Source organism: Podarcis filfolensis, assembly GCF_964270895.1.
Source record: "Podarcis filfolensis genome assembly, chromosome: 1".
Lineage (NCBI taxonomy): Eukaryota > Metazoa > Chordata > Lepidosauria > Squamata > Lacertidae > Podarcis > Podarcis filfolensis.
Window position 1 is genome coordinate 20,830,193 of NC_139604.1, and position 15,316 is coordinate 20,845,508.

General features: G+C 43.9%; 1 protein-coding gene and 1 long non-coding RNA gene across 2 annotated transcripts in view; one reads left to right on the top strand and one right to left on the bottom strand.

Moving 5' to 3' along the window:
• The window catches only part of LOC310743372 (dynein axonemal heavy chain 11-like), a 219,287-nt gene that overhangs the window by 20,230 nt on the left and 183,741 nt on the right, over positions 1–15,316 (bottom strand). The window contains exons 63-68 of the mRNA XM_083573553.1: positions 15,032–15,180; positions 11,664–11,791; positions 10,851–11,078; positions 9,435–9,626; positions 8,953–9,072; positions 1,177–1,419 (exon numbers count right to left, since the gene is read on the bottom strand). Coding sequence (XP_083429679.1) covers positions 1,177–1,419; positions 8,953–9,072; positions 9,435–9,626; positions 10,851–11,078; positions 11,664–11,791; positions 15,032–15,180 — 1,060 coding nt within the window. The remainder of the gene's footprint in view (positions 1–1,176; positions 1,420–8,952; positions 9,073–9,434; positions 9,627–10,850; positions 11,079–11,663; positions 11,792–15,031; positions 15,181–15,316) is intronic.
• On the top strand, positions 410–5,652 carry LOC310743835. Its single transcript, XR_014539262.1, has 3 exons — positions 410–910; positions 1,614–1,648; positions 5,230–5,652. It is a non-coding gene; the product is annotated as an uncharacterized lncRNA (long non-coding RNA).

Here is a 15,316-nt window from a genome sequence, read left to right on the forward strand (position 1 = left end):
TGCAAACATTTTGGGGGGGTGTAATTTATGGATCCCCATTCACTTCAGTGGCAGAATTCTGCTTTAGGGGTAGTCTCCAAAGCAGGCAGGGCAGAGGAGAGAGGGAAACATAGCTGTCAACTTACAGATTTGAAAATAAGGGACCAGCAGCCTTGAAAATAAGGGACCAGCAGCCAAAATAAGGGACCTGCAGCCCAGTGGCGTAGCGTGGGGGGTGCAGGGGGGGCCGGCCGCACCGGGCGCAACATCTGGGGGTTAGGGTTAGGGTGCGCAAATCCACGGGTTAGGAGGCGCAAATCCACGGGTTAGGGGGTGCAAATTACTTGCCTTGCCCCGGGTGCTGACAACCCACGCTACGCCACTGCTGCAGCCTCACCTGTTCCAGGCACTCCAGTCTTCCTGTCCTCCTGCAGTCTAGTCAAGCTCATGCTGGTAGCTCTGAGAACACTGTCCAACCAACTTTGTAACCAGAGGTTCAACTGAATAGAATCTGAATCACATGCACCACAAGGCCTATGCAGCCTCAACTTAAGATGGCTCCCCGGCCTGGCTTTGCACTGCAAAGTTTGCAGCAGCACGTGCAACAAAATGGCGTCCAGCATTCAAAAATCCCCTCAGCTTGCATTAACTAGCCACACACAAGGCATGCAAGCTCCACCCCCCAGTCGTTCTTAGACTTCTTATTCGGTGAGCAACACAGCCAAGCAACACAGTTGGAGCCTCCCTCCTCCCTGGCCGGCAGGGAGGGAGGGAGAGGAGCTGCTTCCTTTGAAATTTAAGGGGCATCATTTAAGGGACATCCATCAATAAGGGACAACAGCGGGACATGGCGCTGGAATAAGGGATTGTCCCTTCAAATAAGGGACACTTGACAGCTATGGAGGGAAGAGCCTGCAATGAGCTTGTGGAGGTGCTCTGAGCTTTTGCACAACGTTGGTTGTGCTGGGAAGTTCCATGCTTTTGCTGCAATGGCATCGCGATGAATTATCACAAGGGCCGTTGCTGCAAAAATCTAACTTGCTCAAGGCCTGTTTTGTGATATGATTGTGAGCAGCAGCTCCACCCCCCCCCACCTTCCCGGCCCTCATATCATTCCCTCTCCAGGCATTTTTATATATCTGTCCTGGTTTTTTATTTTTTCCAGGGGTGGGTTGGTGGTGTTGCTTAAAAACTCACCTTTTCTTCCACGGTCTGTGATGCTCCTTCCCCAGTAATGGAGTCTTGGGATTGTAGCTCAAGCAGAGAATGGAACAGGTTGTCCGAAGTCACTGTCAAGAATTCGATCTCTGCGTTGGGATGGAGGCCGTAATGGACAGGGCTTTCGGGGGGAAGCATTTCATCAATATATTTGTGGTAACCTTGGTAATCCAGGTTCGAAGGCACTACAAAGCCAGGAGCAAGGGCCAGTTTCCGATCAAACTATCAAAAAAAGCCCAAACACACATTAATCACGCCCTGCTATCAAGTATAAGGAGCTTGCCTAGGTATAAATCAAATTGTTCTGTTTATGGAGTCATTGCGGAGAATGACAAGACTCTTATAACATTTTAGAAGATTGCTGAATACTGATCTCATTTGCTCGATATTTTAATTAGCTCTTTTATATCTCACAGGTGCTGACATTCCAGTGCATTTTGCTGAAACACAGGTTAGTCTCCTGTTAGCAAATAACAGAAAGGAAAATTTCATTTAGAACTAAAGAGATGAGGGTGTTTTCCCCCAAAAAAGCAAAGAAAAGAAGAAAAAGAAAAATGTTATTTCTTCCAAATTACAAAGTGCCGCTCTCTGGTGTAACATTATTATTCCACGTGGCAATTTTACTAAATGAAGCAATTTACAGGAGCATTTTAGAAAATGCCATCTTTTATTGAAATGAAAGCGTGTAATGGCATAAGGATTTTTTAAATAAAACAGGCAAGATTTCTTCTTTTAGACTATTACCAAAATACATGCATTGTCTATTTGACAAATCAATCTGCTCCCATAAAATAAAATAGAATTGCTGTTTCATAATAATGATTTCTGTTTCAAATGGCTTGCCGTGAGCCAAACAAGGTCTTTTATGGAACAGTATGACAATTGTTTAATGCGCTGCCGAAGGTTCAGGAGTTCTGCTTCAGCTGCATCTCAAAATCCACTAAGCAAATATTTAGCACAAGCTCAAGTTTAAAAACAACAGGCACGTGGGAGGATATTTATTTATTTATGCCGGGTTGTATTGACTTGACACTCACAATGCTATTTGATGCTTTCGAAACGTTGCTGTGGGATGCTAAATTACGGCAGAGTCCCCACAGTTGTAAAATAATTATCAACCTGCCAAAATAACGCAGCAATGTGGGCAACAGCAGCAGCAGCAGCAATGATAGCAAGAAGGATAATGATAACGGGAAACGCTGGAACCTCAAAATAATGTGGGGTTCGTTGCTCAAAGATAATTTTCTCTAACCTTCCTTTCTGTGGTTCAGCATTTCAAATGGAAACCTGAAATCTTGAAAAATGAGACAGCATCAGGTTTGTGTGGGTTGAGAATAATTTTGGTGGCTTTCAGACGGAGGGTTAAATCCTAATGCCAGGCATGCTAATTAGGCATTCCTGACCTCCGCAAGGTACGCTTGGCACGAGTCGATACCAATACTGAAAGTTGCTTGCTCAAACAAGAGAGAGGGGTCTGTTGCAGGAGCAGCACAGATGACAAAGTTCAAAGCAAGAACTGCAATACCATCTTGGAAGGTGGCAACTTGTCCTCTTCCAGTTTTAATCCCAAATCAGCTGTAGAGCAACCTAGGGGTCGTCCACACTTAGCTTTTGCACCACACTTTCTAAGCATAGGTCCGCTGCTCTTCCCAGGAAAAGCAGCTCTTGAAAGCAGAATTGGAACAAATGGCAGTTCAGGTTTTGTGCCAGAGAAGCACCAGAGGCAAACAAAAAAAAAGGGGGGGGGGATTCAGACAAAGAGCTTTAAAGTGTGGACCTGTGCCTTGAAACATGGCACAAAAGGAAGTATGGATGAGCCCATAGATGCACAAATTACAGGGGGTGGGGTGGGGACAGAGCAGAGCCGTCTTTTCCATAGGGTTTAGCGGTGCGTTGCGCCAGGGCGCCAGCCTCTCAGGGGCACCCCAGCAAGTGGGGGAGCTGCGCGGCTTTGCCGGTGGCCTCCCCTTTCCCTCCACGCCCACCAGTTGCACCCTGGCAACCATATGGCTGGCGGGCTCGCAGCTTCCCTCCCAAGCCTCTGCGGGGATCACTCTCCTCCCGAGGAGGCTTGAGAGAGGCACAGCGGCATGGGGGAGAGTTGCGCCCCCCCCGGATGGCTAGCAGTGCGCAGCTACGGCCACCCCAACACTATCCGTGGTAATTTGGGGGTGCTGGGCGGATATTTGCACCCCGGCGCCGCATCTGCTAAAGACGGCCCTGGGACAGAGAGTATGTCAGAACCGGTTCAGCTGCAGGTCAGCAGGTGAGCAGTAAAGTTTACTCTTTATTCAAGGAACACAAACAGAGAAACTGTAAAGCAGCTGCCAGAACTGACCATCTGCACCTCTCACTTCCCCCTAAGTCTCCTCCCTGTCTGGCTGTTTCCCCAGCAATCTTAAACTCCGTTGGGGAGGGCCCCCCTGCACTCTCTACTTTGCTACATGCCCTTGAAGACAAGGGAGGAGGCAAGCTGGATACAGTAGGACCAGCAGGCTCCTTTGAACCCGTTGCATCCTTGGCCACCCACCACACCTCAGCTGCCTATCCTCCGTCTGCAGTGCTTTCTGCCTCTTCTTCCTCTCTCTCACTCAAGCCTGTTGCTTGTTCAGCCTCCAACTGTTCTCCTGCTGCCTCCATCCTCTGATGTGTCTTCTGTGTCCCACCACCACATTCCTGGCTCAGAGCCTTCCTCTTCTGAGATTTTCCTAGAGGAAACCTAGAAGAACCTGGCACCACTCCCCCACATCCAGACAGTCGCAGACAGGGTATGGGTTAGGGCGTTGTATACTTACTTATTGTGACAGTCCCATTAATAATAATAATAATAATAATAATAATAATAATAATAATAATATCTTTATTGTCATTGCCCCCTCTCAGGGACAACGAAATTACTTGACTGCTCCATAAAAACACTAATTAAAACAATACAGTATAGTACAGCAAGGAAGATTAGATGACTTTCAAAGTCCAGGCTTCCCATTCAGGGCCGAGATCGCTCTGGAGAAGAAGCTGTTCTTAAGACGGCTCGTTCTTGTCTTCATCGTCCTGTATCACCGTCCCGACGGCAGGAGCTCGAAGAGACAGTGACCAGGATGCGATGGATCTTTTACTATGTCCAGTGCCTTCCTATGGCACCTTGTGGCATAAATCTGCTCTAAGGTGGAGAGTGGGCAGCCAACAATGCTCTCTGCTGCCTTAACAACTCTGCACAACCCCATCCTGTCCTGGGTAGTACAGCTTCCGTACCACACACATAAGCCATAAGTGAGCACGCTCTCAATGGCACAGTGATAGAAGGCAAGCAGCAGTTTCTGCGGAAGATGGTTTTTCCTTAGAATTCTCAAAAAGTACAGTCTCTGCTGCGCCTTCTTCACAAGCCCCCTTGTGTTGATACTCCAGGACAGATCCTCTTGTAATTCAATGCCCAAAAATCTGAACGTTGTTACCCTCTCCACACAGACCCCATCAATCAAAAGTGGCTGGATATTGCTCTTCTGTCTCCTGAAGTCCACCACAAGCTCCTTTGTCTTCCTTGTATTTATGAGCAAGTTGTTAGCTCTGCACCACTATTGCTTTTAGAAGGCTATGGGAGGACCATGATTTGTGGGGAGCCGGGGGCGTGGCTTTTGGATTTTATTAAGTCCCCTCACTTAAGGCTGAACCATTCTTCCTCTTGTCCAGCTGCTTTCCCCCCTGGGGAAAACAGCTTATTGGTGGCTCAACTGGTGCAAACAGCAATCAGGTATTTTGCAGATGATTTAGAGTTAAAGAGTGGATTTTCCCTGGGGAAAAGGGGAAAGGGCAAGGGGGAAAGCCTAGAAAGTGTACATCAAGTGGAAAATGCTTAGACCTGAGCTCCCTAGGTCGAGCTGAAGCACTGGACCTCCCTTTAGCTGCGACGAGAAAACATTATTATGTGGTGGACGTGCAAGATAACTAAAGCATTCTGGGAAATGATTTACAATGAGTTGAAAAAAAGTGTTTAAAATTACATTTGCGAAAAAAACCAGAGGCTTTTTTTGTTAGGCATTTTAGGTACAGAGATTCTGAGGGAGCAGAAACGACTATTCATGTACGCGACGACAGCAGCGAGGATATTACTGGCCCAGAGATGGAAAGAAGATAACGTTCCAACCAGAGAGGAATGGCTGATGAAGATGATGGACTAGGCCGAAATGGGGAAACTGACTGGGAAAATCAGAAACCAGGAAGAGAAAATTTTTAAGAAGGAATGGGAAAAATTATAATGTACTTAAGAGAACACTGTAAACAACTAAAAACTTTGACAGGATTAGAGTACTGCTTGTAATGTACGAAAAACTATGGGAAAATGGATTACCGGTATTTTATTTTTTTAAACAATTCAGAGAAAATAAGATAAGCAGATGGGGGGAAAAAGATTGATAATGGACACCATGGAAAGGCGGAGAGAAGTCAAGGGATTCAGAGAATCCTAAATGAAGAGGTGAACGATGTGTTTGAATTTAAATTTGTTATGTAAAGCTTAATAAAAAATATTTTTTTAAAAAATATTTTTTATTAATAAGCACCTGCCAAAATGTAGGACTTCTATTAAAGGGTTGTGCATTTTGGTTTTCATTCAAGTGTTTAAACTTCTCCGTTTCTTAAAAAAAACACTTATTTTTTAAAAAGGATGAAATTAAAACAAAGTGCGTTAAAATCCCAAACCCATTGCTTCCAACTTTCATTCTGGCAGCTGATGCTTTCGGGAAAACTCTCAAGTTTGTAACTTAGGCATATCTGCCACTGAAAGTGTTCTAACACATGAATGTCTTTCTCAAACAACCCGGCTTTAGGAAGGTGGCAGCATATGAATAATAAAGAACGTTCGGTAAATCTTAAGGATTATAATGGATATCGCATAAAGAAGCAGGTATATTGTGAAAGCAGGACTCCAATACACAAGGAAAGGTGATAGCTGATATGATGCCCTACTCGTTAGCAGCTTGTGGCCCATGGGCCTTAGGTTGCCGACCCCTGAATTAGTCTATACAGTGGTACCTCAGGTTAAGAACGTAATTCGCTCTGGAGGTCTGTTCTTAACCTGAAACTGTTCTTAACCTGAAGCACCACTTTAGCTAATGGGGCCTCCTGCTGCCGCTGCACTGCTGCTGCATGATTTCTGTTCTCATCCTGAAGCAAAGTTCTTAACCTGAGGTAATATTTCTGCGTTAGTGGAGTCTGTAACCTGAAGTGTATGTAACCCGAGGTACTACTGTATATCACCAGCAACAGATTGGTTGCTCCCTTGGATGTTGAGAAGAATGTGGTTTCTTCTTTTTTACCCAGAGTTCTAGTGATTCTGGAGTGGAAAATGGCAACACTGCTAAGCTTGCCTTGAGAACCCAAACAGACGTAGGGTGTCCAGGTCTCCTGCTTGCCCTCTATTTGAAAGTGTTGTCTATTTGAAATAGAAATAGAAATTAGCACGTGCAAATTTCATGCAAATTTTGTCCCTTTCGGTGATGCAGTCCTTCATTTTTGGCAATGTGTAACTGGGCACTCTAATTAGGCACAGCATCCAAGATGAAGGCACACGTCCATCTCCCCCCACCTCCAGCCCCAGCCAAGAGGAGTGTGTGCTTATCTGAATCAGAGTCACAGAAAAAAGAAAAAGGGGTTGCAATATTTTTCAAAAATCCACCATTTGGTGTTTTTAGAAAAAGTAACCACTTTATGAATAATTTTGAGGGGAAGCCAACATTGCATGAGTGGTCTTCCACGCAGTCAGGGGGATTTCCTCTCCCCCAGGGCAGCACATTTGAGGGGTACCTGGGGGGTTGCAAGTGGGAGGAGAGGAAGAGGAACTAATAATAATAATAATAATAATAATAATAATAATAATAATAATTTATTATTTATACCCCGCCATGTGGCTGGGTCCCCCCCAGCCACTCTGGGTGGCTTCCAACAAAACACTAAAATACAATAATCTATTAAACATTAAAAGCTTCCCTAAACAGGGCTGCCTTCAGATGTCTTCGAAAAGTTTGGTAGTTATTTTTCTCTTTGACATCTGGTGGGAGGGCGTTCCACAGGGTGGGCGCCACTACTGAGAAGGCCCTCTGCCTGGTTCCCTGTAACTTGGCTTCTCACAGCGAGGGAACTGCCAGAAGGCCCTCGGCACTGGACATCAGTGTCCGGGGCAGAACGATGGAGGTGGAGACACTCCTTCAGGTATACTGGACCGAGGCTGTTTACTACTATTGCATAAGCAGAATAGGCACTATTGGGTGCTCTCTCTCTCTCTCTCTCTCTCTCTCTCTCTCTCTCTGACATTTGTAGGGCATAATTCTCAGAGTGATTTAACAATCATCGCCTCTTTCCAGGGAACTCTGTGAACTGTGGGGGTGGGGTGGGAATAGAGACATCTTAATAACTCCCAGTGACCTCCACAAACTACAGTTCCCAGGATTCTTTGGGAGAAACCATGACTATACGAAGTGATGTGAGACTGCACATATACTGTGGCTAGGACATGTTTTGCTTTCATCACAGGTATTCTTTCTTTTCTTGCGGCCAGAAACAAAAACAAGGGGCTAAGAATGAATTTTTTTCACATCATTTTACAATAAGTAAATGATCCAAATTATACATTTTCTTCTTCCCAGCAATGCCATGTAGACAGTACATTGGATCGGAACCTTAGGGCCACAAGGCCAAGAAATGCAATTAGAGCATAAATTGTTCTAGATTAAAATAACGAAACAGAAGATTTTGATGCAATATTATCGAATGAAATTAACTGCCCCCGTCTTTGCAAGATTTGATCGAGAGATCGGGACTTTTTCTACCATAAAAAAATGTAAGGCATCTTGCACAATAAAATTACCTGTCACCTTATCTGAGGTTGTGGAGGGGGTGGCAATGTTTCTCCAGAATTTAAATCGAAGTCTGTTAATCCTCAGTGCTTGAAAGCAAAAGAAACTACAGTACAGAAATGAATCACCCCATCATAAGGTAGGTAAAAAAAGATAGAGTGCACTAATTTGAAGAGAAACCTGACTCCTAGACCTTGGTGCAAAAGCACGAAGTGATTCCATTTTTGAGGTTCAGAACGGTGATGCTTTGATTACTAGTCTCCAGCAAAGCTGAAACCTAAGAACTGATCAGTTGAGATGATAATTAATAATGACAATATCCCTTTATATGCTTGCTTCCATATAATAATGTAATTATGTCTCTGTGATCACAACGGAGCAATCAGCTGATCACTGCAGTTTGGAATTATGTGAACAGGGAAGAGCTAGGCATTCCTGTTTCATGTCCTGAGATATTATTGGGGGGGGGGGGCGACCAATGTTTAATTAATGGACAGCTCATAAAATGACCAGTCTAAAATACAGGGTTATTCCAGATGTTAGCATGAGTGCTACAATATATAGGTGAATGCTATGCTACAGTAGGAAAAGCTATTCTTTCACCACACAGTAAAATAAATGAATGGTAAACAAACATTGTAAAGTAATTTTGCTTTTAGCGCTGGTGTAAAATTACAAAGCAGATTTGTTTTGAGTGTCAGATACTGCGAGGAACCTAAATTTGCACATTATCACCCTTGTTTGTCTACCGTCATAAATAAGGATGAGGAGGAAGATATTCTTTGATCAATGCAGTGATTAGCAAAGAGTATACATACTTTGGGGAGGGGGAAAAAAAGCATCTGCTTCCAGTAGGGGGAGCTCTAACTCAGGAAACGCATTGTGCAATCGCTAAAGCTCTTATTACCTGATAGGGTTGCATATATTCTTCCAGGTAAGTACAGCACAGCCGCCTATCCCAATCGTCTGTAATATGACCGCCATACATAATCTCTCCAAACAAGTAACGTAGATCTTCCCAGGGTACCTGAGGACCAATAAGGTGGGGATTTTTTTCTTTTCTTTAAACATACTCAAGATGTTAAAGCGAGGAAGCAAGAAGGCACACAAACCAAACTGCGAAGGCAGAAAGCAGACTTGAGTTAGTGCCACAACTGCCTTCCTCAGCGAAGACCAAATCCGCCTCAGTCACCAGATTCAGAGCAATATGTCACGAAACTGCCAGCATTCTGTCTGCCAAGCTCACGGAAGGCATACGATGTGCTAATTGTCCTTAAAAACCACATTGCAACATAGACAATAACCACCTGAGCACTGCATATGTGCAGGGGGCACAAGAGTTAACCAAAGGGATGATTCTTAAGTGGGTTTGATTAAATGCCACCCTACCTGCGAGTTCCCTTCTAGGTAATTGTACAGAACGTGGACCGAAATTGTAAGGTCCCCGTTGTTGAAAGGGTATTTCCTGTTCCAGCCCTGAGGTCCGAATTTCCGCCGCTCAGCCACACAAGCATGGAAGTAGCAGAGTGGAAAGAGAATCGCCTTAAATTCCTGCTCACGGGTACACTGGTCAAGAATGTTCTGTACAAAAGAAAGCAGATGAATATTTCTTCTTCCCCGCCTCTTCTGAAAGAGACCCTGTGTCAGGGCATAGACAACACATTTCTGACAGCTGAAAGAACGGACCTGAATGACTTAACTGACGGAAGACAGGGACAAAATATTTGCTCTTTTATTTTATAGATCATGGCATTTTCTCTCTCACACACACTCAGCAACTATTTCACTCTTTCCCAAAAAGCCTACTTCAGTGTTAACATGGGAGCACAAAATATATCTAAGGAAATCTCTTCAACCCTGAAAACCCTTAAAAAGAAGAATAGCCATTTCAGAAAAATAAATTCAGCAATTGGTACAGTTATAACAAAATCTATACGTCAACTATCCTGGTCTAACATCTCGAAGGAAATGCCAGTTAGCTGGTGGTGGTGAATCAAGTGTGTGTTGCGTTGTTTGGCTTGTCTATACGTTGATATTTTAACGCCAAAAGAAAATAATAATAACAATAATAATAAATTTTATTTATACCCCACCCTCCCCAGCCAAGACCGGGCTCAGGGTGGCTAACACCAGATATAAAACAATTGATTGAAATACAACTTAAAAAACAGGATTAAAATACAACATTAAAATGCAGCCTCATTTCAGCAGAAACTCAAAAACTTTTTTGGGGATGAAAACGTCAAGTCTTCACCAAGGCTAACTATCTAGACTGGTCCTGCGTGGGCCAGAAAAAAGCCAGGGAAGTTCCCAGGAGGGAAAAAGAACCATATCTATCTATCTATCTATCTATCTATCTATCTATCTATCTATCTATCTAAGCAGCCCAAGCTTTATTTCTTCATATAGTTTTCATGGTCGGATATTTTCTGTCAAGGTCTCTACTGTGAATTCAAATAAACTATGTCAAGCTGCTGCTACAGTCTCAGCAACAGTACCAGTAATTTACAAAACATTGCACAAATAGTATAGCCCACCCTGCAAAGAATAATTTTTCAAAAGCAGCGTAGACCAATGGCAGTACTTAGCTGCACCCAGTAGGTATATGCATGCATTTATGCCAGAGAACTATTTTTGTAAATAAATTTGTCAATCTAGGTTTTCCAACACTACTGAGGAGAGTGAGGGTATACTCCATTTTATAATCTGCAGCAGCTCTCTTCAACAATCATGTGGTTTCAAAATAATATGTTTAATAATCTAATTTTTGTGTGGCTGATCCATTCAAGTGATATTTTTACTTGCCTGGTCAAAATTATCCAATGCAGCGTGAAGATTAGCCAGCATCCCGGTTGGTGGCTCATTGGTTATTTTAATAGAGTTTTCCAAGATTCCCTGTGGAATTACATGCTCTTTGGGGGTGGGAGCAGGTTCAACACTCATATAAACACGATAGGCTGAGTGACTTCCTTCACTGTGCTTCTCCAGTAATTCCTCTAATGTGTCAAGCCACTTTGCAACAAGATGAATATTCTACAGGGAAGAAGAAAAGAGGCTTCCCAGTGAGCTATTGATTTGAAATATGAAACATTTTATTGATAACGAGCCAAACAAAGCAGTTTGCCGAAGCACAATATTTTGAGGGTGCTAAAAAAATAATGAAAGAAACCCACCCCACCACAAGACCTCAAATCCGTCTATTTAGCACAATAATGACCGCAATCTTCTCTGTTTGTCTCTATTCATCTGATTATAAAGAGTAACAATACATTCTTCTACACATATATTAACTAAGGGAGTATATATATATATATATAAAGATAATAAATTAGTAAATCAGATAGGGAATGTTAGAGAAAGTATCTTGATAACTCTCCCTGCCACACAAAGCAGTTGCTGCAGTTGCTCGTATTTTAATACTGAAATTAATGCTACTATAGGCTATGCAAATATACACACCTAAAGGTTAAGTGATAAGTTCCCTCCCCACCCATGCGCCCTTGTTTGGAGAACAGCCTTAAGAGGAAGCTGCTACAATCTGAGCTGTGCATACATTATTTTTAAACCAACGGACAGCACTATATTGCAAAATCGGTGCAATGAAGGGATTAGACTTACTTGGAGGATAACCCAGTGGCCTTCTTTCGATGCCTTTTCCAGAGCCATCTCAGCTATGACCTCCTGCCCTTGACCCAGAGACACGTTCTGAAGCTTCCCCGAATCAATGGTAAAGCCAAGCTTGCTCCCTAAACAGAACAATGCAGCCCCGGGAAATGCGAGAGAGCATGTGCTTTTTGGAAAAAAATATTATGTTGCACAGAGGAGAATGTAACTAAACCCCCACCCCTTATTCTAAGACGCTCTCTGTGTGCGCGTGCACACACAGGTCTGTTGCAATCCATGCTTCCCGCAGCCCACAGGAGTGTTTCCGATCGAGTTCAATTGGTGGCAGATTGCATCCTCTCTCGCTTCTTCTATGTTAACGCCACAATTTTCTAATTTCTGAACGTCAGAAGGCTCAGCCTTTTGCTTGTTGCTGGACACAGTAACATGATGACACGATTATACAAGATGTATTATTATTATTATTATTATTATTATTATTATTATTATTATTATTATGCTGCCCATCTGACTGGGTGGCTCACAACAAAATATTAAAAAACACAATAAAACATCAAGCATTAAAAACTTCCCTGAACTGATGGCTGCCTTCAGATGTCTTCTAAAAGTCAAATAGTTGTTTATCAGTTTGACATCTGATTGGCGGCCAGTTCACAGGTGGGTGCCACTACCGAGAAGGCCCTCTGCCTGGTTCCCTGTAACCTCACTTCTCGCAGGGAGGGAACCACTAGAAGGCCCTCAGAGTTGGACCTCAGTGTCCGGACTGAACGATGGGGACGGAGAAACGCCTTCAGATATCACTTTGAGAAAGAGCAGGGTCCATAGTTCAGTGATTTACATGCAAAAAGTTCCGAGGTTCAGTCCCTGGTTCCTCTCAGACTGTAGAGGGTTGTGGCCTGAGTAAACCTCATGATCCCCTTCAGAGACCATTGGAATACAACTCCCCATTATGCTTGATCATTGGTCATGGTGGCTGGAGCCCAGAAATCTCTGAAGTAGATAATACTTCAACAGACCAATGGCCTGCCTTAGTAGCATAAGACAACTCCTTAGACTTCATAAGGATTTTAAAAAGTACATATGTGTTGCCTTCTCCAACACACTGAAGTGAGGGCATGCTCCTATGGATACAAGATCACTGTGTGCACAGTGAAAACCATGGAAATAAATGGTGTTAATGCACAAGGCCACACTTATACGTTCTGCATGGCAAATTTAAATATCGACGTCTATCTAACATTGCAATCCTATACATGCCTCCTTAGAAATAAGCCCCATTATGGTCGCTGGTACACTAAGGTAAGTGCCTAAATTATGCAAAAATCAAGGAAGGTATCCTGTCTGTACAAAACTGCATTATAGGTAAAGGAAAGCAAATTTAGTGCAAACATAAAATATTTTAATGTGCTTTTTTAAAAAAAACCTCAAAACCCAAATAAATGTTAAAATATAAACCATAAACACTGCCCACAACAAATACAGCATTTGCATTCTGTAGATGATTGGCATAAAGACATAACTTGTGCACCTTTGAAAGTGCAAACCGGCACTGACAAGACATCAGGTTTATGCAGGTACAAATCTCTGCTATGCTACTGCATCCTTCCAGAACGAGTCATGAGCAGATGGTGGCCTATCACCATCAGCACCAGCGTTTCTAAAAGATATAAATGGAAACCATGCAGCTTCAAATGCAGCCAGTGCCAGGTGACGAAGGCAAGACTGCCCGCTTTGCAAAGACAGCTTTTAGGATGCCTTCCAGCCGCAGGATATCTTCATGCTGGCTGCCAGGAGGATTATCATCAATTTCTGCTGCAATACCTTGACACCCATATGGATGGATAAGAAGGGTTTCCCCCCCAGAACTATGCTTAAAAAGAGATCAGGTCTCAAAATTTCATTACATAGGAGCAGTGCTGTCACCCTTATTCAGGCATAGGCAAACTCAGCCCTCCAGGTGTTTTGGGACTACAACTCCCATCATCCCTGACCACTGGTCCTGTTAGCTAGGGATGATGGGAGTTGTAGTCCCAAAACATCTGGAGGGCCGAGTTTGCCTTCGCCTGCCCTTATTGATGCTGATAGCTCCTTGAAAGATGCTCCCCTCCATATCCCCCTCCAGTCTGAATCTGACACTTCACACCCAAATCAGCTTTCCAACGAGATGGGAGAATCTGACCATTTCGGTTTCTCTCATTTCTCCAATATTCAGTCCTTTACATTCCCAACCCAGGCTGGCAACCTTTTTTTTTTTAGTCCTCAAGTGCCGTTTAGCGCACATTTATCCTTGCATACATGTCTGCATGCAATTTCGCCTAACAACACACAGGTTATTGCAAAGCAATTTCCCCCAAATATTATTATTTATTTTATTTATCAATTACATTGATATGCCACCTTTAGATTCCAAGAAGCTTAGGTTGGTGCACAGGGTGCCATGGGGGGGGATTTTCAAGGTGTGGGCTGGGTGCCATCTGGGGGTCAAGGGTCCCCCAAATTTTCAAGGAGGGGGCCGGGCCTTCTCAATATTCTGTGGCAATGTGAGCACAGCATGTGCGCACACTGCAGAACCTGTTCACATAAATTGTGTGGCACCAGCTCCATCAATGGCAGAGGCAAGGCGACATGCCTGGTGGAGCAACATGGTTCTCCTCACAATTTCAGATTTAATATCCCGCTTTATCACTACCCGAAGGAGTCTCAAAGTGGCGAACATTCTCCTTTCCCTTCCTCCCCCACAACAAACACTCTGTGAGGTGAGTGGGGCTGAGAGACTTCAAAGAAGTGTGACTGGCCCAAGGTCACCCAGCAGCTGCAGATGGAGGAGCGGGGAAGCGAACCTGGTTCACCAGATTACGAGTCTACCGCTCTTAACCACTACACCACACTGGCTAGGTGTGGCTAAGGTAGGTTGGGCTAAGAGATGGTGCCTGGGCCAAGGTCACCCAGTGAGCTTCATGGACAAGTGGGGATTCGAGATCCCAGAGAGCTGGGACTGGCCATAGCTCTGTCCTAGGAAATATATCCCCCACTCCATAAAGCCATTGCAGGAGTGGTGGAGGCAGCAGTAGTGACGCATAGCTAGTGTTGGGGTAAATGCAGAATGTCTCAGTTTGGTACCCGCTGTCTCTAGGTAAGGCTAGGAAACAGTTCCTGCTTGAAGCCCTGGAGTGCTAGTCAACGAGGACAATGCTGAGCTAGATAGACTCAGTGGTCAGACTCAGTGCAAGACAACTTCCTATGTTCCTACACTGTTACGGAAGTTTGCTTTTCTGTGGTGCTGCTGTAACTGAGCCAGTAGCCCCAAGTTCTCACGCAGTAATAAAGACGTTCGTTTAACAAATGAAAATAAACAGCCTTACCTAAAGATTCCACATCTTTCAGCGGGTCAACTCCGGGAGATAAAATGAAAATTATTGGCAAAGCAGGCCCGCTCTCTTGAAACAATTTTGCAAAGTCAGTCTTACGTCCCTCCGCATATTTGCTCCCAAGTTTCTCCTCAACAAAGTTCCTGCAATGAGGAGTTGCAGCTAATCATGCCTCGGGGGAAAATAGCATTTCCAAGCTATAAAGAAAGACATTCTCTCAACAGCACAGCATTTCATCATGTCTTGCTTTTGCTCAAAATCAAGCCCAGCCCAAAGATC